This window comes from Rattus norvegicus, chromosome 10 (genome assembly GCF_036323735.1).
Source record: "Rattus norvegicus strain BN/NHsdMcwi chromosome 10, GRCr8, whole genome shotgun sequence".
NCBI classification, from domain to species: domain Eukaryota; kingdom Metazoa; phylum Chordata; class Mammalia; order Rodentia; family Muridae; genus Rattus; species Rattus norvegicus.
Window position 1 is genome coordinate 71,426,661 of NC_086028.1, and position 22,026 is coordinate 71,448,686.

At 39.4% G+C, this 22,026-nt stretch overlaps 2 protein-coding genes across 2 annotated transcripts in view; both read right to left on the bottom strand.

Annotated features, from left to right (window-relative positions):
• The window catches only part of LOC134480843 (large ribosomal subunit protein eL21-like), a 1,068,210-nt gene that overhangs the window by 818,492 nt on the left and 227,692 nt on the right, over nt 1-22,026 (bottom strand). The window lies entirely within an intron of this gene.
• Brip1 (BRCA1 interacting helicase 1) overlaps nt 1-22,026 on the bottom strand; it is a 126,049-nt gene that overhangs the window by 24,626 nt on the left and 79,397 nt on the right. Inside the window, exons 15-16 of the mRNA XM_006247063.5 lie at nt 18,169-18,328; nt 16,639-16,760 (exon numbers count right to left, since the gene is read on the bottom strand). Coding sequence (XP_006247125.1) covers nt 16,639-16,760; nt 18,169-18,328 — 282 coding nt within the window. The remainder of the gene's footprint in view (nt 1-16,638; nt 16,761-18,168; nt 18,329-22,026) is intronic.

Genomic DNA, 22,026 nt, shown 5'->3' on the forward strand with positions numbered 1-22,026 from the left:
CCGCATTCAAGCACAGCTCATAGGAGGGCTTCTTATTTTTCTTCTTCTTGGGGAGGGGGGGGAGTTCCTTGAGACAGGGTTTCTTTGTGTGTGTGTAGACTTGGCTGTTCTAGAACTCACTCTGTAGACCAGGCTTGTTTTGCACTCAGGTATCTGTCTGACTCTGCCTCCTGAATGCTGGGATTAAAAGCATGTGCCACTGCAGGGCTTTAAAAAAAAAGTTTTGCCTTTTTTAAAAATGATTTTATATTTTGATTTACATCATAATATACTTGAGACCAAACAATAAGTTCCTTAATTATCCATGTCTCAATTTTATTAGAAGCAAATATGATTCATAGTAAAAATGCATGTAAAGCCAGGCATGGTGGTGCACATCTTTAATTCCTGTATGTGGAAAGCAGAGGCAGACTGAACTCTAAGTTCAAGGCTAGCCTAGTCGACAGAACAAGTTCTAAAACAGCCAAGGCTACACAGAAAAACACTATCTAGAAAAACAAAATACAAAAGAGCACTAATTAAAATAAAAAGAATTATTCATATCCAAAGGATTTTATACCATATCAAGGTTATATCACAATTTTGAACCTTACATTATTTTTCAATTTTCTATTAATCCCCAAAAACAATATTAGTCTTAAGTAAACAGCCCCTATGTAACAGTAATCTATGAGACTTTAGACTTCTAAATTTGTGTGTGTGTGTGTATGTGTATCTGTGTGTGTGTGTGTGTGTGTGTGTGTGTGTGTGTGTGTTCCTGCACAGGCCAGAACAGGGCACTAGAGTTTTAGGTGGTTGTAAAGAGAGAATCAGAATTACAGATCGTTGTGAGCTACCCATCATGAGTGCTGGGAACTGAACTCTGGTCTTGTGAAAGAGCAGGAAGTGCTCTTAGATGTTGACTTCTCTCCAGCCCCCTTTATTAATTTTGTAAGTAGTTTCTGAAGAAACAAGTGGTTTGACAGGAATGAGCTAGAACTACAGATGCAGTTCTTCACTTCGCCACTATCCCACACAAAAGCAGATTTTATTTAAATTAAAATGGTATGTGAACTATGATCTCAGCAGTGCCCTCATGAAAGCAATTAATTGAAGCAATTTCTTTTTCCTGAGGACTAAAGCTTCAAGCTTCCAATTGAGGTGGGGTGGGAAACACTTGTAATCTTAGGACTCCAGAGGCTGAGAAAGACATTAAAGCCAGGGTGGGCTACATGGTGATTTGAGCCAGGACTACAGGAGACCCTATCTCAAAACAAAACAACAACAACAAAAAAAAAGCTCAACAACCAACAAAGACCTTGTCAAAGTAAAATCCTTCTGTACAGCCAAGGAAGCTGTCAAATAAAAAAGCCTGCCTAATGGGAGCAAAGCTATCCAACCAACAAAGGGTTAATGTGTTGAACACATAAAGAACTAAAAACATTAAACAACAAATTAAAAACCCAGTCAATAAGTAGACTAAAAAAAGAACAGGCAGTTCTCAGAAGATGAAATGCACATGACCAAGGAATAGCCCACCTTTCTAGCCATCAGAGAAATGCAAATCAAAACGACACCGAGATTCTCTCTTACCCCAGTCAGAATGCCAGTCATTAAGAATACAAGTAACGGGGCTGGGGATTTAGCTCAGTGGTAGAGCGCTTACCTAGGAAGCACAAGGCCCTGGGTTCGGTCCCCAGCTCCGAAAAAAAAAAAAAAAAAAGAACCAAAAAAAAAAAAAAAAAAAAAAGAATACAAGTAACAACAAATGCTTGCAAGGAGATAGAGAAAAGGGAGTCCTAACATATGGCTGGTAGAAATGCTACCAAGCTCAGTTATTACAGAAATCAGTGTAGAAATTTCTCCAAAAAAACTAAAAACAAATTTAACACAAAACCTAGCTATATACATAATTCCTAGGTATTTACCCAAAGGGCTCTGAGTCAAAATATCAGAGTCAAAATATCAGAGATACTTGTATATCAGTGATAATGACAGCATAACTCACATCGGCAAAAGTATAAAATCACCTAGGTGTCCATAGATAGGAACAGAGAAAGAAAATGTGGTACAAAATACAATGCAATTGTTTCAGTTATGAATAAGAATGAAGCTATGTTACTTGCAGGAAATGGATACAAATGGACACTCATATTAAACGAATTAAGCCAGTCTCAGAAAGACAAATGTTTCTCTTAAGATTTCTAGATTTTTATATATAGTTACACACACTCATAAATGCACATATAAAGTGAAAGTAGAGGTGAAAGTGTCTGGGAAACACAGGCGACAAATAGGTAGAGGGCAGTGAGCAAAGTCAGGGTAGGAGGGATGGGGAAATAGCTTAAACATATAATATTTACCTATAAGAAAGCCAAATTAAATTCAAAAATTTAAAGTTCGAACAACCAAATAAAAAAGAACAAACGAGGGGCTGGGGATTTAGCTCAGTGGTAGAGCGCTTACCTAGGAAGCGCAAGGCCCTGGGTTCGGTCCCCAGCTCCGAAAAAAAAAAGAACCAAAAAAAAAAAAAAAAAAGAACAAACGATCATCTAAAGCCACTGATTAATAATATTAAGAAAGCATACTTCGGGAAAATAAACATACTTTTCTGGTAAGTACTGAAGAACAGTTTTAACTCTAGTCAAGGTAGAGCTTTAAACCCTGGCATTTCCAGCAAACCCAAGCTGGAGACAAAGACTGCATGAGAGAGAGACATTTACTGCTCACAGTTACACTGAAGTGTAAACACTGTTATCATTGTATCACAGTATAAATTCCAACAGTTTGAGCTCTCAACTGAGCCTAAGACCTTGTAATGTGGAATATTTTGGCTAGATAAAAGGAGTGTAACTGGTTTTTATTTCATTTGGCATATTTTCAACATTTCTGAAACACCAACTCAACCAAATATAGAACTTTTTTTTTAAATGAGGGAAAAAAGTTTCTGCCAAGAGTTAAGAAGCCAGGCTCCCCTTTAAATAATAATGATATTAAAAAAAGTACATTAGAAACAGTTTTCAATTGTTAACTTTCTGTTACATTAGAGGACATAACCACAATAATCTAAAAAGAACCAGGAACTAAGACATAGTAATAGCAACATCACTTGCTTCTAGATAAAATACTTTAGAGAAATTTATTAAAATTTGTGTCATAAATTGTAGCTGTTGAAAAAAAAAACCACCCGACCATTTGAAGTTTAAGAGACAGCGGGGCTGAGGCTCAGGACTATCCCTGTCCAGCACACACAAGGTTCTAGATTCAATCCCCAGGAAAGAGACTGGAGAAGTTGGGTATCGTCTCTTCTTTACGTAGTCACCGCCATTACTTTAAACAACTTAGCCGTGGCTACTCCTCAGAGTATTTAACTGGGGACTTGGTAACGCTTACACACTCCCATGTAAATCCTTCGACAATAATGACACAAATCATCTTTGTCAGAACGGAAGTGAGGTCTCAGCTCTTCATTACCTAAATCATTTGTCAGGATAAGAGCACAGAGCAAAAGGAGAAATTAACATTTGTCTATTAAAAGCAAAAGAGTTAATTATCTAAATTATGAAGGAAATTATATCATTCTTATTCTGGAAAGGACTTCGTTTAAAACTTTAATAGAGTCCTAGGCATTAGTTAGGCAAACCACGCTAGGATATTGCTTAGATTAAACATGCAAATGCTTCAGTTATCAGCTTTGAAAAATTCCACCATTCAAGCTACTGTCTATTCTGAGAGAAACAGAGTTGCAAATGCGCATGGCTTGAAGACTGTGAATAGCCACAGTTCTCCCCAAAACCTTTTCTGAGGTTCTTCTCCTGTAAAAATGAGGAAAATGATTTCTGCCAACCTTACCTCATGCACTGCTTGAATATAAAGACAATGAACAGGAAACAGGAAAGCATTACATATTGAAAGTCAGTTGGCAAAATTCCTGGTGGTGCAAGCCAGCAGTAATAAGGCCTCAGTGGTACAAGCTGGTAGTAATCCTTGCTATTCGAGAGGCTAAGGCAAGAAGATTCCAAGTTCAAGGCCAGCCTAGACAAGTTAGCAACAACAAAAGAAAAGGGAAGACAGGAAAAAAGGAGGTAGGAGTGGGGGAATATTAGAAATAGCGTTCTTGTCTAAGGTGTGTGTAAGGCCTAAGTTCCATATCCAGCAATGAAGGGGGAGGGGAAAGCAAGTGTGTTCAAGTCTATTCTCACATTTTCTAAGATCCAATAAGAGATATTCTGAGAACTTTATGTTTAGTTGTAATATACTGTTGCATAAACATGAAAAATGTCATAGGATTATACAGTTTATAGTTATTACCTGAGGCTCGTCACCTCAAATCAAGGTTTTAACACCTAATTATTTAACTATTCTACTGAATAAGTTAGGTAACATAAATTTCTTTAGTTTATGAACTGAATATACTTTCACTAAAAAAACAATGAAAATAGGTACATTGGCAGACTAGAAAGCATTGTTTAGTTTTGAAACATCTTTTTCTCAATAACTTCTGCAATTGCTCAACAAATGTCCTGAAAAATTATGACTTATATAAATACTCTTGGGCTGGATAGATGGCTTAGCGGTTAAGAGCACTGACTGCTCTTCCAGAGGTCCTGAGTTCAAATCCCAGCAACCACATGGTGGCTCACAACCACCTGTAATGAGATCTGATGCCCTCTTCTGATGTGTCTGAAGACAGCTACAGTGTACTTATATATAATAAATAAAAAAATCTTTTAAAAATAAAAAAAATAAAAAATACTCTTTAATATGTTTCCTAATACTTTTTGGTCACTTTACAATCTATGCGGTCTATTTGCTTTTTAAAGTAGTTACACAAAATAAGGGAATGGAGAGACATATGACCGTGAGTGTATGATTACTCCTGTATTAATTTAAATATTGTTTTATTCAAGTATTTTACATTCTACTGTTTTTCTTGTAGAAGTCTTATAACTAGCAGGGAAGATCTAGAAATCACAGCTATGCAAAATGAAATAGTTGATGTGCGAGAAGCTCCATGGTAAAGTGTATGCTTAGCTGAGGTAAGTTCACTCTCCACCCTCTGCACCCCTCACATACACACAATAGATCTGTAATTATATCTTATGCAGAAAAGCAGTATGAAGCTATAAACAGAACCACGGGCTCTTAAAAGAACAGAGCATGTTAAGAGGCTTCACTAGGGGGAATGAGCAGTATTCTTTCAGATGTTACAGAGCTCTACACTTACTCATGCTGACAACTATTAACTCTGTTTAGGAAAGCAGGAACTCTTATGGAGAAGGTTGATACAGTAATGGGCATAATGACGCTGGGGGAATTGGCGACAACAGACTCAAATCCAGAGTCACATTTTGCAAGATCAAATGTGGTGTGTGTGTGTGTGTGTGTGTGTGTGTGTGTGTGTGTTTTAAAGAATTATTTTATTTTATGTATGTGAGTACACTGTAGCTGTCTTCAGACACACCAGAAGAGGGCATCAGATCTCATTACAGGTGGTTGTGAGCCACCATGTGGTTGCTGGGATTTGAACTCAGGACATCTGGAAGAACAGTCAGTGCTCTTAACCACTGAGTCATCTCTCCAGCCCCCACAAGATCAAATGTTTAAGAAGACAAACAAGAAAAACTATAAGTGTAAGAAAAAATATTAGCTGAATACTGGAAAACACTGAAGCTAGTAGCCAGCATGAGAGTTCATGCCTATAATCCCATTGGTCTGCTCTACCGGCTGAAGAGGAGGATTCTGAGGTCAAGGTATGTAGTAAGTGTTCCCAGTTCCCATGAAACACACACACACACACACACACACACACACACACACACACACACACACACACACCCTGTAAACTGTTAAAACTCAATTTACTAACACTGTAGTCCAGGTGTTAATGAAACAGAAAACCATTGCTGTCTAGATCTTTATCATATCCAAATTATCTTCTAAAATAGGAAAGTGGAGATATAGGTCAGTGGGTAAAAATCATTTGTCAAAAAGACCTGTCAGCCCATCTTCGAGTCCTGGAACTCACACAAGGTTAAATGCAGTGGCTTGCACCTGTAATCCTAGTGCTCTCAGTGATGGGAGGTGGAGACACCTGAGGCTAGCAGGCCAGCTAGCCTGGAGAACACAACACAGCAGCGAAACAAGAGAAACCCTATTTCAGGAAAATGGAAGGTGAGACTCAACTTCTGAAAGCTGTCCTCTGCCTTCCACCTGTGTGCCATGGTGCACACACACATGCGAGATGTGCACACAATACATAAACAAAGCATTTAAAAAGACCCCAAACCAGGGAAAACGGGCCTTTAAAAAGTAACTGAAAGTTTGATTTTTTAAAAGCTCTAATTTTCTTATTGTCAGGAGTGTGTGACTCCAAGTTTCTCACATGGGAACGTGTGAGTGTGGACTAAGACACGCAGAATCATAGCACTTTGGAAACTTGAGTTGTGTTAAAAAAAGATCTTGCCCTAAATCCCATATAGATAATGAAGAGGAGCAACTGATAAGTGATTACTGAAAAGAGGAAGTTCAGACTGATGCGCCCTCAGAGCCTCATAAAAAATAAGCCAGCACCACGGAGCAGGAGGCTAAGAACTAACAGAGAAAACTGTGAGAAGTGTACCCTACAGAGGTGAGAGAGAAGCTTGGGTATGGTGCCACAAACTTACAGTTCTGTCTACTTGGAAGGCTTCAAGGACAGCCTTGGCAACACAGCAAACACCCTGTTCCTTAGAGCATAACTATGGGTGTTGTGAGTAAAGCTCATGGAAGAGCACTTGCACGAGGTTAGGTTACATCCCAGGAAATGCAATCAAAACCCTAAAAGAAAGGGAAGATCCCAGGAAGCCAGTGACCTGGCACATGAGACATACAAGTTGAGGCAGAAAGGCACCACATACGTTTAAGGTTAACTCAGGCTACGTGGAGAGACCAGTCAGAAATAAAGGGGAGGATAAACAGTATTATTACCTCTCAAGTTTAAGACAGGAAGGAAAACGTTGACTATCATGAACAACGGTATTTTCAGCCATGATGTGATCATTGACAATAGATTTCGAAAGAAAACAATTGCACTTTCATACAGTGTTGAGAGGATATATGAAAGGACATATAAAATGGAAATGTAGACTAACTCAGCTAAAATCCTTATTTCAAATAGGAAGTCAGTAATTACTACAACTCCTTAAATAATGACCCTAGACAGACATGTGATGAGCGCCAGTGCCTCTCAGGAGCAGGGCTGTGGCTGTGGCGGGTGGGACCAAGAGATTTTATATTCCACTGTTTTCCAACTTGGTGGATGTCATTTAATATAAATATAGGAGCTAAGAAAAAGGATCAGAGGGTAAAGTGCTTACTTGCTGTACAGTGAAGGGACCTGAGTTTGGATCTTCAGTACTCTCATCAAAAAACAAAACAAAACAAAACCCAACTAAACAAAAAAGGTGGTTAAGTGTCCTGTAATTTTGGTGCTAGGAGACAGAGAGGGAAGAATTGAGAGATGCCTAGCCGTGAGCTCGCTCTCTCGCTCTCTCTCTCTCTCTCTCTCTCTCTCTCTCTCACACACACACACACACACACACACAATATTTGCAAATTGCTCATTTCAATTCACATGTATATATTTTATATGTAAAGGACTGGTACTCAACTAAATTTTGCCTCTAAGAAGCTATTTGCAATATAGTGTACTTGAGATAAGAGACTGTTCCTGGTACATAGTGAGCCAAGGCAGAGATTTGGCTAACGATTCTACACTGTAGTAGTCGAAAGGTCAACAGTGCCAGGGTTGACAAACTCTGATATCAAGGCCACAAATTTGCTAAAATGATACAGTAGAAAGAGACACTGTGAGTTACTGTACCACTATACTCCCTTACACACAGACTAAGTCCTATAGTTAGAAAGCATTACATTTCCAAGGCTTTAAGTGATTCTTTATTTACTAAAGGCTCCTTATGGAGCAGGCTGGCTTTGAACTTGAGATCTTCCTGCTTCAGCTCCCAAATTATGGAAGTGGTACCATACATGTTTTTATCAAACTATTAAATTCAGTCAAAACCAGGAAGACTAATATTGTAAATAGTGATATACATTACAACTTATATTATCTGATACTTCAAGATTTTTATAGCTGGAAAACTTGAGTGACATACCTGAAGCCCTTCTATGCGTCTGTACCCTGTAGTTTTAGAACAGGTCTGACAGAATGAACAGGATCTGATAGGATAACTCTGTCGCCTCCCAGACTTTTGGCTAAGACTGTGTAACTGAAATCCCAACTCAAACTCAGTGCTGAGGGACAGGCTGACATTGATTTTTAGAGAAGTCAAAAACTAGTTCCCTACGTCCCCTTGAGGAAGTGCTGTAATTATGTTGTGTCAACAAGTCAGTGGGAACAAAAGTCTCTATCAATCTCCAAGTGTCCTCGGTGACAAGTGAGTCTAGAACTCAGACCTAGTTTGAGACCAAAACTAATATACAAAGTCCCTGTGTTTGCAAAAACCTCAGAGGAATGAAAGAAAATAAATTAAGAAAACATTGATCCATCATATACTACTTGTCTTTACCCCTTTAGTGAATAGACGATTGGTCCCGGGGATGAGGCTCTGTGGCCCAGTGTTTGTCTATTATGTGCAGATCCCTGGGTCCAATTTCTAGCACGGGGTAGGGAGGGGAGAGAAGTAACCACAACAACTCATTAATTTATTTTGTGCATCTTTTGTTTTGTCATTCATTTGTCTTTCAAAGGGTGTTGTTTCCTCATTTTTACTGTCCAGGGCAAACATACAAGTGATCAACTTAGGTTCTTACTTAAACTATTTCTTTTTTAAATTTAAGATGTATTTATAAACTGCTTTCCAGTATCTTTTTTTTTTTTTAGGCTAGAAAAACTGAGTAAAAGTAAGGTGTACGTAATTTAGACTAAACTTATTCGGCCTAAGTATTTCCAACCATTCCAACTATAAACTGTTGGCTTCCTAAATGTTACTGAGTTTAGTATTACCGTGCTTTAAGTTTATATATGTGGCCATCCCCCGTTGGGAAGCAGATGTTGTTACTGGGGCTAGATCCAGGTGGGTTTCTGTATCAGATGCTACACTATAACCAGAACTCCACTCTACTCTGACCTTAGCCTCCGTTCCTGGATCAGGTTTCTCATAGTACAGAATAAAATCCCAAATCCTGAAATCGGCATATGGAACCCTAGGTGATTTGGCTTCTAAATGCTTCTCCCAGCCTGAGTTCACAGGTCATTGTCCCAGTTCCCCAAGTCTGTGCTCTTGCAATTCCTGGAAACTGTCTCCCATCTTCTTTCACCTACAAGGGTCTTAGCATGCACTGCTGTGCTGAGACTACTGCTGTCCGTCTGCTCGCCGACACCGCTCTTACCTTCCTTACTGTTTCAGATTAAATAACACTTCCTCAGGAAGCCTTACCCGACCCATAAAGACCTGCTGCAACAGTCTCATAGTTCCTGTACTTTCTCTCACAGCCCTCATTCAGCGCTGACTGTTTATTGCTTTCACATCGGTATTCCTTGCTAGACTATGATCTGCATGAGACACGGGGCTATAGACAGTGTGCTACTATGTTCCCAGAACCCACTATAGTAGTTTGTGCTTCTAGTTAGGTTCAGAGAGAGAGAGAGAGAGAGAGAGAGAGAGAGAGAGAGAGAGAGAGAGAGAGAGAGAGAGAGAGAGAGAGAGAGAGAGGGAGAGGGAGGGAGGGAGAAGACAATTATGTTTAAAGTTATGCTTTCCTACAACCTGTACTTACAGAAAAGTCTGGGTTCCCTCTCTTGTCCCTCAAGCACTTCAGTTTAGTGCACAGAAAATTTTCTTTTACACTATTATATGATTAAGTATGTTCTTTCAGAATGATCAGAAGCATCTGGGAAAGGTGGAAGTGAAAAAAAAATCCTCACTGGGAAAGTCAGCTTAATGCTGGCCCTTCAGAGCGGCCCATTATCAACATTTCATAGTGGGGCTCTTTATTCCCAGGTCCCTAAAGAATGAGTAATAAATTATGACTTGAACTAAACAAGTCACACTTGGCTCCAGAATGAAATTTTCCTACCTCTACTTTCTAGTCCCTACGGTGGGAAGAGGAAATCCTGGTCACAGCCAACGAAGTCATAGTTTTGGCTCTAATATCCATTTTCCTGTCTCTCTAAAAGCCAGGCTCTGCTAGTGAGGCAGTGAAGTCTTAGGTCAGAATTTTAAGCTGTATTTAATTTTTTACTTCCATAATCTTCCTTAAACTTAAGAAAAATTAGTATCATAAAAATAATGTCACTGCCTTCTTTTTCTTGCTCAAATCACTTTTCTAACTCAGACATGGACCTGGACTTTTAAAAATGTGAATTCAAATGAAAGACAGAAAATAATGCAGAGGTTAATCTGATTCATTTCTATTTGAATATTAAAACAGCTTTTGCCTATAGACATTGCCTACAGATTATTTCTACGTGACAAACAGTATCACAAAAATATGAAGTCCAGCAATTTGAAGTAGTTTTGAAGGATGTATGTATGAGACTCATCATGGCTACGGACCCCAAGGTGACCAATGACGGGTCACATCAATACATTCTCCAGTGAGAGCAGTGAGCACAGAGCAGGGAGTTTGGGTTATGTGACAACCACTCTCTTGACATTGTATGGCAAAGAAAGGGGAATCGGTGTCAGGATTAAAAGTTCCTGTCTGAGCTGACTGGCACAAGGAAGTAGTCTGCAGACCCTGCTGGAGAGGATCTCCAAGCTAGATTCAACACTGAGTAGTCTCTAAGAAACAGAAGTGGCTCCTGAGTTCTAAGGAATCTTGATTCTCTAGAACTAAGACACTGAATTCTGCCAAGTAACCTGAATGAGCTTGGGAGTGAAGCCCAAGCTACAGCTGAGAATGCAGCCCAGGGAGCCCTGAGAAGACTCAGCTAATCCAACATCTTCAATCCGGCAGATTATGACATAAGTAGTCAGAAGAACACAAGAATGAACCTTGGGTACGTGCTTTAGGAGGTAATAAAGGCTGGTGTGGTGGCACATGCTTTTAATTCTGGCGCTCAGAAGGCAGAGGTAGCAGACCTCTGAGTCTAAGGGTCGTCAGGTCTACATAGAAATTCCCAGGCCCATCAGGGCTACTAGTGAGACTCTGTCTTTTAAAAAACAGTTACCTGACCCTAAGTGGCTGTCCTAAAACATATCCATACAAGCAATACTAACCAGACTCAGGTTCCACTTGCATACCTATTTGCATACATATCTAAAGCAGTAATAATGAAAGAACGTGAGGCCGAGGCCGTGAGTTTGAAAGGGAGGGGAGGGAGCATTTGAGGGGCTGGAGTAAGATGTGACTATATTTTAATTTAAAACATGTAAAAAGTAGTAGCGGGGCATGGTGGCACACGCTTTAAACCCAGTGGTTGGAAGGCAGAGGCAATCTCTAAGCTCTGACTCTCGATATAAACACGAACGCAATGACTAAAGCCTACTCACAAAAGGAAGGAGGAGCAGGAAGAAGGATCTGAAGTCTGCCACATGGTGACTGATATGGAGCACAATACGTTTCAGTGTCCAGAGCACTTGATTTCCAGATGAGAGACGTCACAGTGAAATCTGTACATATTCTAAAACTTAAAAAATTCCAAAATGAAATATTTTTGGCCCCAAGCACTTTCGATAAAGCACTTTCAACCTCTTGGTGTATTACAAAGCAAGTGAGCATAAAAAGGGCACCAGTGAAGATCTACAGGACAAAAGCACGGGACAGAGGAAACGACCAATGCCAATCCCCAGAGAGTGGCAGGATACATTGAAAAACTTTATTTTCTACCACTTTTTTTTTTTTTTTTTTTTGGTCTACAGGGAACTCATTTTTGATGTAAGAAAGAATGTTTATTTTGTATTGGATAGAAAAATCTACTCACTAAGGATCATATACCTACATTTAAAATTTGTATAAAGAAACAGGAAGAAAATATTATTGACAAACTTTTCACGGCTTTGGATTTCCTAGTTCTTTCCTCAAACAACAGTACTTGATGGAATTTCACCCAAACATGAAATTTTGGAATTTCTTTTACAGTCCATTGTGGCATACAAATAAATATTTTCCAGTAACTGGCATTGGCCGGCCACACTCTGAAGATGTGTGATCTACAACAAATTATTACTATTTCAAGTTACTAAGGTTTAGATTTGATACACAAGACTGATGAGGACAAATGACAATGTGAAACACTCTTTCCTTTACGCCTGATATCGCTGATAAGGAAATGCTACTGGAGTGAGGGAGATGGTGTGTCGGCTTGAGTATGCATAGCCAGGGAGTGGCACTATTTGGAGGTGTAGCCTTGTTGGAGTACGTGTGGCCTTGTTGGAGTATGTGTGTGCCACTGTGGGCTTAGACTTTAAGACCCTCCTCTTAGCTGTCTGGATGTCAATCTTCTTAGCAGCCTTCAGATGAAGATGTAGAACTCTCAGCTCCTCCTGCACCATGCCTGCCTAGATGCTGCCACGCTCCTGCCTTGATGATAAAGGACTGAACCTCTGAACCTGTAAGCCAGCCCCAATTAAATGTCATCCTTTTCAGAGTTGCCTTGGTCATGGTATCTGTTCACAGAAGCAAAACCCTAACTAAGACAGATGGTAAAGGTGTTTGCTATGCAAGCAAGACCTGAGTAGGAATGCCTAGCAACCAGACAAAGAGTTGGCATGACCACACATGCCTATTACCCTAATGCTGGGAACATGGGTAAATTCCTAGAACTCTGGGGCCAGCTGCCTAGCCAAAACAGTGAGCTCCAGGTTTAGCAACAACCCTATCTCAAAAAAAAAAAAAAAAAAAAAAAAAAAAAAAGGTTGTAGAGTAATAGAGGAAGACACTGTTCTGCATATGCAGACATGGGCATATACACTCATTTGTGTAAATACACCATACCACACCCAAGGAAGGAAAAAAGTTAGGAAGGGAAAGGGGTGGGAAGGAGGGAAGGAGTGGGGAGGAGGGATGAACAAGACTAGGCTACTGTTTGAATTAAAGTTTCCCAAAGGCCAGAATATTAAAGGTTTGTTCCTTGGCTTGTGGAACTTTGGTCAAGTTGTAAAAAAAACTCCAAGGGGTGAGCTTAGCATAAGTTAAGATGGCTCAGGTGTCCCTTACTATGAGGACACACTAGGACCATAGTCCTTTCTCTTTGCTTCCTTCCTGACATGGCATTCTGCCTAGCCACAAGCATACGGCTTTGGGGCCTAGCAAACATGGAAGAAACCTACCAAACTATAAGTAAAACAAAGCTTCTATTCTTGGAGGTTGTTTATCACAGCAATGAAAAGCTGATTAACAGAGAAGGAAAGTATTAACAAGTTTTGTGTGATAGCAAGGCCCAGAATTACATTTGTCAGACTGAAGGCAGAAAAAAAAAATAAAAGATATTGTCTTATAAATGTTTTTTAACTTTAAGAATTTTTGAAAAACTAGCAAAGAATAATATAACAAATATTATATGATCACCAGTTTTGAAGCGGTTTGTTTTTTGTTTTTTTTTTTTTTTTTTTTTCACTAAAAATTATGGGAAAGGATAAAGTACCTTTTGATAATTCCTCTTCTTTTTTGTTTTGGTCATTTACATAATTTTATTTTTTAATTAATTAATTATTTTATTTACATCCCAAATGTTGCCTCCCCTACCCAGAGTTCTTCACCCTATTCCCCTCCCTGTTGGAGGGGAATTTTTGCTTTCATTTTTTAAAAAAATTTTTATTGGATATTTTCTTTACTTACATTTCAAATGTTATCCCCTTTCCCAGTTTCCTCTCCAGAAACCCCCTATCCCATCCCTCCTCCCCCTGCTTCTATGAGGGTGCTCCCTCACCCACCACCCACTCCCTCCCACCTCCCCACCCTGGCATTCCCTTACACTGGGGCATTGAGCCTTCATACGACCAAGGGCCTCTCCTTCCATTGATGTCTAACAAGGTCATCACCAGCTACATATGCGGGTAGAGCCATGGGTCTGTCTATGTATATTCTTAAGGTTGGTGGTTTAGTCCCTGGGAGCTCTGGGGGGGGGGGGTGTCTGGTTGGTTGATATTGTTGCTCTTCCTATGGGATTGCAAACCCCTTCAGCTCCTTCAGTCCTTTCTCTAACTCCTCCATTGGGGACCCTGTTCTCAGTTCTCAGTTGGCTGCGAGCATCTGCCTCTGTATTTGTCAGGCTCTGGCAAAGCCTCTCAGAGACAGCTATATCAGGCTCCTCTCAGCATGCACTTCTTGGCATCTGCGATGGTGTCTCTTAAAGGTAATGAGTACTCCAAGTCTGACATGAATACTCTTGGACTTTCTTACTTTGAAGTGTAATACTTACTGTAGCCTAGTATTAGCCATTTACTTTGTCATCTTTTCAATTTCTGAAAAATGTGTTGTGTGTCTAAAACTTAGAAAGAATATGAGCAAAAATGGAAGGACTCTGTTTAAGGGGAAATATATTTAAGTTGCTAAAAGAATATGTGTAGTATGTGAGATGAAAGAGGTTGGCCACATGTAATAAAGTACATTCACGAAACACTGCAGGATCAGGGTAAAATGCCAAGACACGAGTAGGACACCAACAGGCAATTGCAACATCAGGCCAACAGCAGAGCTGGACTTCTGCAGAACTCAGCTTAGAAGCTATTGATGGTGAACACAGGATGTTGCAGAGCATGTGTCACTGCTAGAGCAGATGTCTGGGCAGCACCAGCCATCTCAGAATAGCAGACACAGCCTAGCGTGCTTGCAGAAGAACACTGGTAGTTGTAGAAACTGTCATGGCCAGCAACCTCTAGAAGGATTAGGCTGTGAGTCGCTGGATGACATACCCTCCTGAGGAAGCAAAAAATGTGAAGTGCAGAGGTTTTGGGAAGACTAGGAGCTGATGGAAGAACCTACTGCTTATTTATTGTTGATGTCACCCAAAGACCTCTCTCCTAGAGAAGCAGTGTACAGTGCATAGCGTTTACTAACATACCAACAACAATGAAGGTGACTATGCTACTGAAAGCACTCTCCTTTTGGCATGTATCTACATGGCTGTACCCTGGGAGTAAGGAGATAGATCAGTGTGCCCGCTCAGTGGCTAGGAAATGCCATGTCTTATTCTCACATTGCTAGCACCTTCAAATGCCTGGAAAAACAAAAACCGTCCAGACAGATGACAATGCCAACTGAGGTGTTCATTTTGGATGCTGCTTGACTAATTTGAGGGATACCTAGGAAATAGGTGAATCATTACCTACTTCTGTGTGTCTGATTATATATTTCCAGATACTGGCTGGTGGGTCAGAAAGGTCACTGCAGAAGACATTCAGCTGTGGGCCACAAGGGAGAAGTAAAGACAGAAGAGGGAAACAAAGCTCTCTGCTGTCCTTCTGAAGCTGGTATATTTTTCTATTACCTTTGGATCTCAGACTGCAAGCCCTTTAGCCTTCGGACCCCAGAATTTGCACAAGCCATCCCTGGGTGGGAGATGGCTGGCCTCTGACCTCGGATGGGGCTGCATCTTTAACATCTGTAATGCGTTCAGCTCCATGAACTGAGCCATGCAGTCAACTTGCATGTGGCGTTTGTGACGCTTTTCAGCCAGCTTCTGTAACCAGGTGACTGAATGAACACAGATGCATGCGAGCGTCTTACACTTCTATGCACTTTCTTTTATCAGTTGCTTCTAACCTCAGGAGAGCTTAATATATCCTTCAGTACTTACTACTACAAATGAAGTTAGGAGAGAGCTTAGGAAGCAGTGATAATGAAGCGAAACTTTACTTGCTGTAGATCGATGGTTCTCATGTCCCTTGAGATCCTTTAATACATTTCCTCAAGCTGTGGTGATGTGGTGACCCCCAAGCATAAAATTATTTTTGTTGCTATTTCATAACTCTAATTTTGCTACTGTCATGAATCATAATGTAAATGTTTTTGGAGGTAGAGGTTTGTCAAAGTGTTCCTTACCCAAAGGTTGAGGACTGGTCTCGATGAATTACTGCTTCAGAAATGACTTCTCTACTTAAACCAAGAGTAAAATTTGAGCAAAACAGAGCAAACATTTTCAGGGCACAGATGCCAAGTAACACAAGCCTCGTTAGGTGATGTTCACTATTCCCAGCTCCCTGTGTGACCAGTTCTGTCAACACACATGAGCTCTCAAGTACAAGTCCAGTCCTACTGAGCTCAAGTGGAAGAGACTGAAAGGGATTTGGAGCAGCTGAGACCATGAGATCTACAAGGCACTAGAGAGCTAGATATGGAGAGGACTCTGGGATCCTCAGGGGATCCTATGAATGCCCGCCTAAGGGCTGATGAAACACAAACTGTGGGCCTCTCCAGCACTGTTTTGTTTCTAAGGCAGAAAATCCTGATAGAGACTGGAGGGGAAAAAACACAGTGTTTTCATCAAATTCACAGATGATATAGATGATAGTGATGAACCTGAGAGAGGCCACACTTTCAAAATTACCATTGTTATACAAACAGTATGCTAAAAGTAAACATTTCCTACTAAAATATTTCCACTCATTCAGATTCCCCAGAGGCTTAAGTATCTGAGGATACAGGATATAGGATATAATTAACTCTACACAAAGCACACAGACAGAACTTCTCAAGGCTTGGGTGGCTTACCTGAAGATCCTTCACATTTGGAAAAGGAATTCCTATGGTTATGACGGCACGGGCATTATCATCTGAGAAATCCAGACCCTCGCTCACTTTGCCACGACAAACTGCTATGAGAAGGGCTCCATCTTAAGCAAGAGAAATTAAATCATTTTTTGAAACGTGCACTAAAATTCTCCGAAATTGCTTATTATTGTTATAGTATGTTTTTTAGTACATTTACAGCAACTCTGGATTGCTTTATGAGACACCATTTAAAAAATCTCATTATTTTTAATAAATAAGGAAACAAAATTAAATGGAAATGGTAGCAAATCGATTAATAACCTGTACATTTGAAGTTCCTTATAGCCAGGGGCAGTGGCTCACACCTTCAATCTCAGCACTTGGGAAACAGAGGCAGGCAGATAAGCTGCGAGTTTGTGGCCAGCCAGGTTTATAAACTACAAAGAAAGTTCCAGGACAGCCAGGGTTGACAGAGACACTCCGTCTAGAAAACCCAAAGTAAAAGTAAACAAACAAATAAATAAAATAAAATAAATCCGGCCTCCTCTTTTCAACAATCTTCCTGCCTCAGCTTCTGGAGTGTTGAGCTCAAAGGCCACCGTGCCTAGAGTTCTTGTTTGTTTGAGACAGGATCTCAGTATGTAAACCATACTGGCCTTGAACTCTCCATCCTCCTATCCCTCTGATCCCCAAGAACTGAAATTACAGGCTCCCATACTTGGTTACAGCCTTGTCATTAAATGTATTTACACTCACTGCTCTCACTCACATGGTACCTCACGGCTGCCTACACCTGTCCAGAGGGTTCAAGGCCTTCTCCGACCTCCTTGCACACATGTACACATGTGTGCACACATATACTGAGGCCCATAGACATAAGATCATAAAATAGATCTTTAAAAACTGATTAACAACATTACAGTACTTGCATTGCTGCATTGCTCCTCAATTACTGCTATCAGCTTTCACATCCAACTCTTGTCAAGGTGACAACTGAGTCTGGTCACTCTGTTGTTTGAGACAGCATTTGAAGCCAGGCTGGCATCCATGTGCACTCTCCTCCCTCTGCTTCTGAGTGCAGAGAGTACCACCAAACACCACTACTCCTGGGGTTTTAAGAACTTAAGTTTAAGTAGTAAGACCATCTCAAACAACACAAACAAAACAAAGCTGAACACTAACTACAACAACAACACCTCCTAAGTTTATCTTATGTGGTAGATTGTAAGCACAAACTATATTATCTGTGTAAAAGCTACAGATCTTACTTGGTCAATGAAGAAGGCGTTTACACATATCATACTTTTCTTTTTGACACAACAGTTCTCATAAGGTTAAATGTGGCTTAATATTAGAATATGTTCTTTTTTTTAAAACCTACTTTCTTTTTACCTAAGATTTTAAAATACAATTTTCTCAAGTACAATTCACTTAAAAATATTAAATGATTTTTAATAGCACCAATTTCTCCTTCCTTTATAAATTAAAAAGCTCTTTCGCTGACCATGACATGAAATTATTTCAAATTACCCTTTTCTCCTTTGAACTTGATAGCATCATAGTACACCTGTAGCAATTCATCAAAATCAGTTTTTTCTCCTCCTTGGGGTTCTGCGATGACCGTCTTCACTGACTCCAAACTATGCCACAAGCCTGTGAAAATCCAGCGTTCTCTTAATTTCTCTAATAGCTAAAAAGAGATGGAGAAAATCAATTCTGCAGTCTAGTTGAAGAGAGACTTTCATTTGTAAATTATAAATGCTAGAATACAAAAAAAATCAAATTCAACCTATATTATAATGAATACACATTCTAAATGTATTGGTAGATTAAAAATAAATAACAGCCAGTGAAAAGCCCAACTTTAAACACAATCTAAAAAACATGGGTGAGAGAAGAACATAATAAAATGCATGTGATCTTTAAATGTGAGTGATATGATCACCTACAACTTAACGTGTGTGAGGAAGCAAGGGAAATGCTTGGAAATCCATCAATAACTCGTATAGACATTACTCTTAACATCTGAACATGAGTTAGACATCAGTCTCAAGATGGAGGAAGGGAAACACTGCAAACATAAACAAGCAAAGATGAATAAAGAGCTAAGTAAATGAAAAGGACAAAAGCCAGCTGTAGAGACAATAACTTAAAGTGGATTGGGAGTTTTTAACCACTTCTGAATGCCATGAGTCCTACTACACTGCAGACTAGTTATTCCAGTGTAACTAAGTACCAAGAAACCAACCAGAATCCTCTAACAAAACCCCATCAATTTTCATGACATAATTTATTGTTTTTGTGAGTAAAATTTAAATGAATATAAATCAAATTCCCTATCAATACTATTTACTCAATGGTCAGCATTGATCAATAACTAAAATTCATTATATTAAAAATTATAGGGCTATCATTATCTTAAAGTATTTCCTATTTGAAATGTCTTATATAGATTTTGCTAGAATTTGATTTTTGAATATGCACTGTTTTAAAATGAAAATCCGTGTTCAGAGTTAGAAAAGTTTGAAAACCCTCTTGACAAATCTAGAGAAATAGTGTGCATGGAGAGGTCAAACTGGGTCTGTATTTGATGGAAAAAGATATTTAAAAAAAAATCATGAAGAACAGAACCTCATTAAATTACTTAAAATTTTCTGCTGAGTAGCTAGTGTAGAACTAGATAAAAATACCATCTCTCAAGTAAACAGAACCAGAGGGAACATCTGACAGGTTTCTGTTGACGCTTAGTGGAATTTAATATGGTACCATAACATTTTCTTTGAATTTAAACAAAGATAATATTTCATCATTGATTTCTTGACTCAGAGATAACAACTACCAAACTTCAGGTCATAAGTGTTCCAAAATCCTGGCCAAACTCACTCTATTCAGCTAAGACATTTATACATGATGTACCGTTCGGTCAGAGAGATCTACTTAAAAAGGAAAATTTGAGAAATAACAAAGAAGCAGTCAATGCAAACTTTTCACTGAAGATTTTTTTTTCACATTATAAACAAATAATTCACTTGGGTCTGGTGGTGCAGGTTTACAGGAAGGGTTCAAGGTCATGCAGGGCAACTTAGTAAGGCCCTGTCTCAAAATAAAAAGTAAGGAAAGGGATAGGGATAAGGCTCAGAGGCAGAGTGCTTGTCTGACATGTTCTAAGACCTAGTGTCCAACCTCTTGTACCACAAAACGGATCAAGAAAGTGGTGTTAAAGACTTGTCTGAAAAATAAGCCACTGAGATCACTGACATATCCTATCTTATTGATTGCATTTGATTTTAAATAAAACCATCAGAGCACCCTAATTACATAACTAAGACTGTAATTCAAAGACACAGGAAACACAGATCTCATTTCTCCAGTTAGCATTAGAGCTTTAAAACTTTATTGTTGGTGAAAATGTTATAACTAGAGCACACTATTTACTCCTGAGCTGCTGAGATGGCTGAGAAGGTAAGGCTTCCTGTGCAAGCCTGATTGCCTAAACTCAAAACCCAGCAGCTTCAGGGAAGGAGAGAACTGACTGATCTCCATAACTTACTGTGGGATATGCATGCCAGTGTACATAACATACACATATCACATTACATACATGCACACATATGCACACACATGCACACATCACATCACACAAAGAATAAAACAGCACATCACGAGCATATACGGCACATCATACTTAGACAACACATCACATCACACTCATATCCATACACACACCACACACACACAAACTACATGATATCATACATAAACATTATGTAAAATGAACTTAAAAAGAAAATAACACTCAAATTTGCATTAGTTAAACTGTAGAATTTTTTTTAACCATCTAAACACAACACAGAAGTTATTACACTATCTTTTGTTTTTGTTTTTTGGGGGTATGTCGGGGATAAGAAGAGAGAAAAGGAAATAAGACGGTAGAGAGCCAGAAAATGGGAAAATAGTACCAGCATCCTGCTTTATCCGTTCTTTGGACTCAAGGTTAAAAACAGCATCAGAGTGTAAGACTGGGAAAAGATACTTCTAATGAGCATTCATCATCCACACCAAACTAAACAGACAAGTTAAAAACAATCAGAGATGAAAGACATTCTCTAAGGATAAAAGGCCTATTTCCCAAGAAAATGCAACAAGTACACATTTATATAAGTCTACTTGAGAAGACCCAAGTATTTCAAAGTGAATACTGACAACACATTCCAACACAGTATTAGTAGGAGACTGAAATACCCACGCTTCAACAAATCCTAAGATATCCAGACAGAAGACGACACAGACAGATGGATGAGGAAGCAGAAAGCCTGAACAACCCACAATCTGGAAAGCTTAAGGGACACATGGAGAGCATCCTACTGAACAACAGCGGAGAGCTAATTCTTCTGAAATGTACGCGTCCACCATGCGTTAGGTCACAACACAGATCTTAACTAATTTAACCGGCAAGATGGCCAGATAAAGGCACTTGCCTTTGAGCCCGATGATTTGGATTCCATTGCATGGTAGAAAGAACCAATTCCTTAAAGTTGTCCTCAGACCTTCGCGCACACGCACGCACATGCACACACACACACACACACACACACACACACACACACACACACAGACACACGTGCTCAATGACACATGATATAACAAGATTGAAACAATATCACAATTACAAAAGAATGAAACTGTAATTCAACAGAAAACTAAGGAATGTAGGAAGATGTGGAAATTAAACAATATACTTCCGAACAGTGAGCATGAGTCAAAAGAAGAAATTTTTAAAATTATGAAATCATATTAAAATCAACAAAAATGAAACAGCATACCAAAAGTAAGGAACACGACAACAGGGTACTCAGGAAGACGTGTACAGATGACAAATGTCTGCATTAAAAGAAAACGCGATGGTGCAGCTCTGCAATTTCAGCTGTTGGGTGGTTGAGGCAGGAGGATGGCAAGTTCAGTGTCTGCCTGGGCTACAAAGTGAGACTCTCTCAAGACAAGAAGTTTAAAAAGTGCTGTGATCAGTGGTAGGACACTTAACCTAGCATGTCCAAAGCCTTGTATGTGACACCCTGAACTACAGAGTAAAAACATTAGTTAAAGAAAGGAAAATAAAGATCGGTTCCATCTGCCTGAGAGGAAGAGAGCCCTTCCTTTCTAGACATCAAGTTGGCTAACATCTTGATTTTGTATTTTCCACCCTCTAAGACTGAAAAATACATTTCTCTTGTTCAGGTGCTTTGTCCATTACATTTGTTATAGCAGCTCAAGGAATATTTTTATGTAGAAAAGAATTCTAGGGATATAGAAAGATGGTTTAAATTCTGATAGGCTGATTTGGGAGTTTGAGAAGGTGACATTGAATAAAAGTCTGAAGGAGGAAGGAAG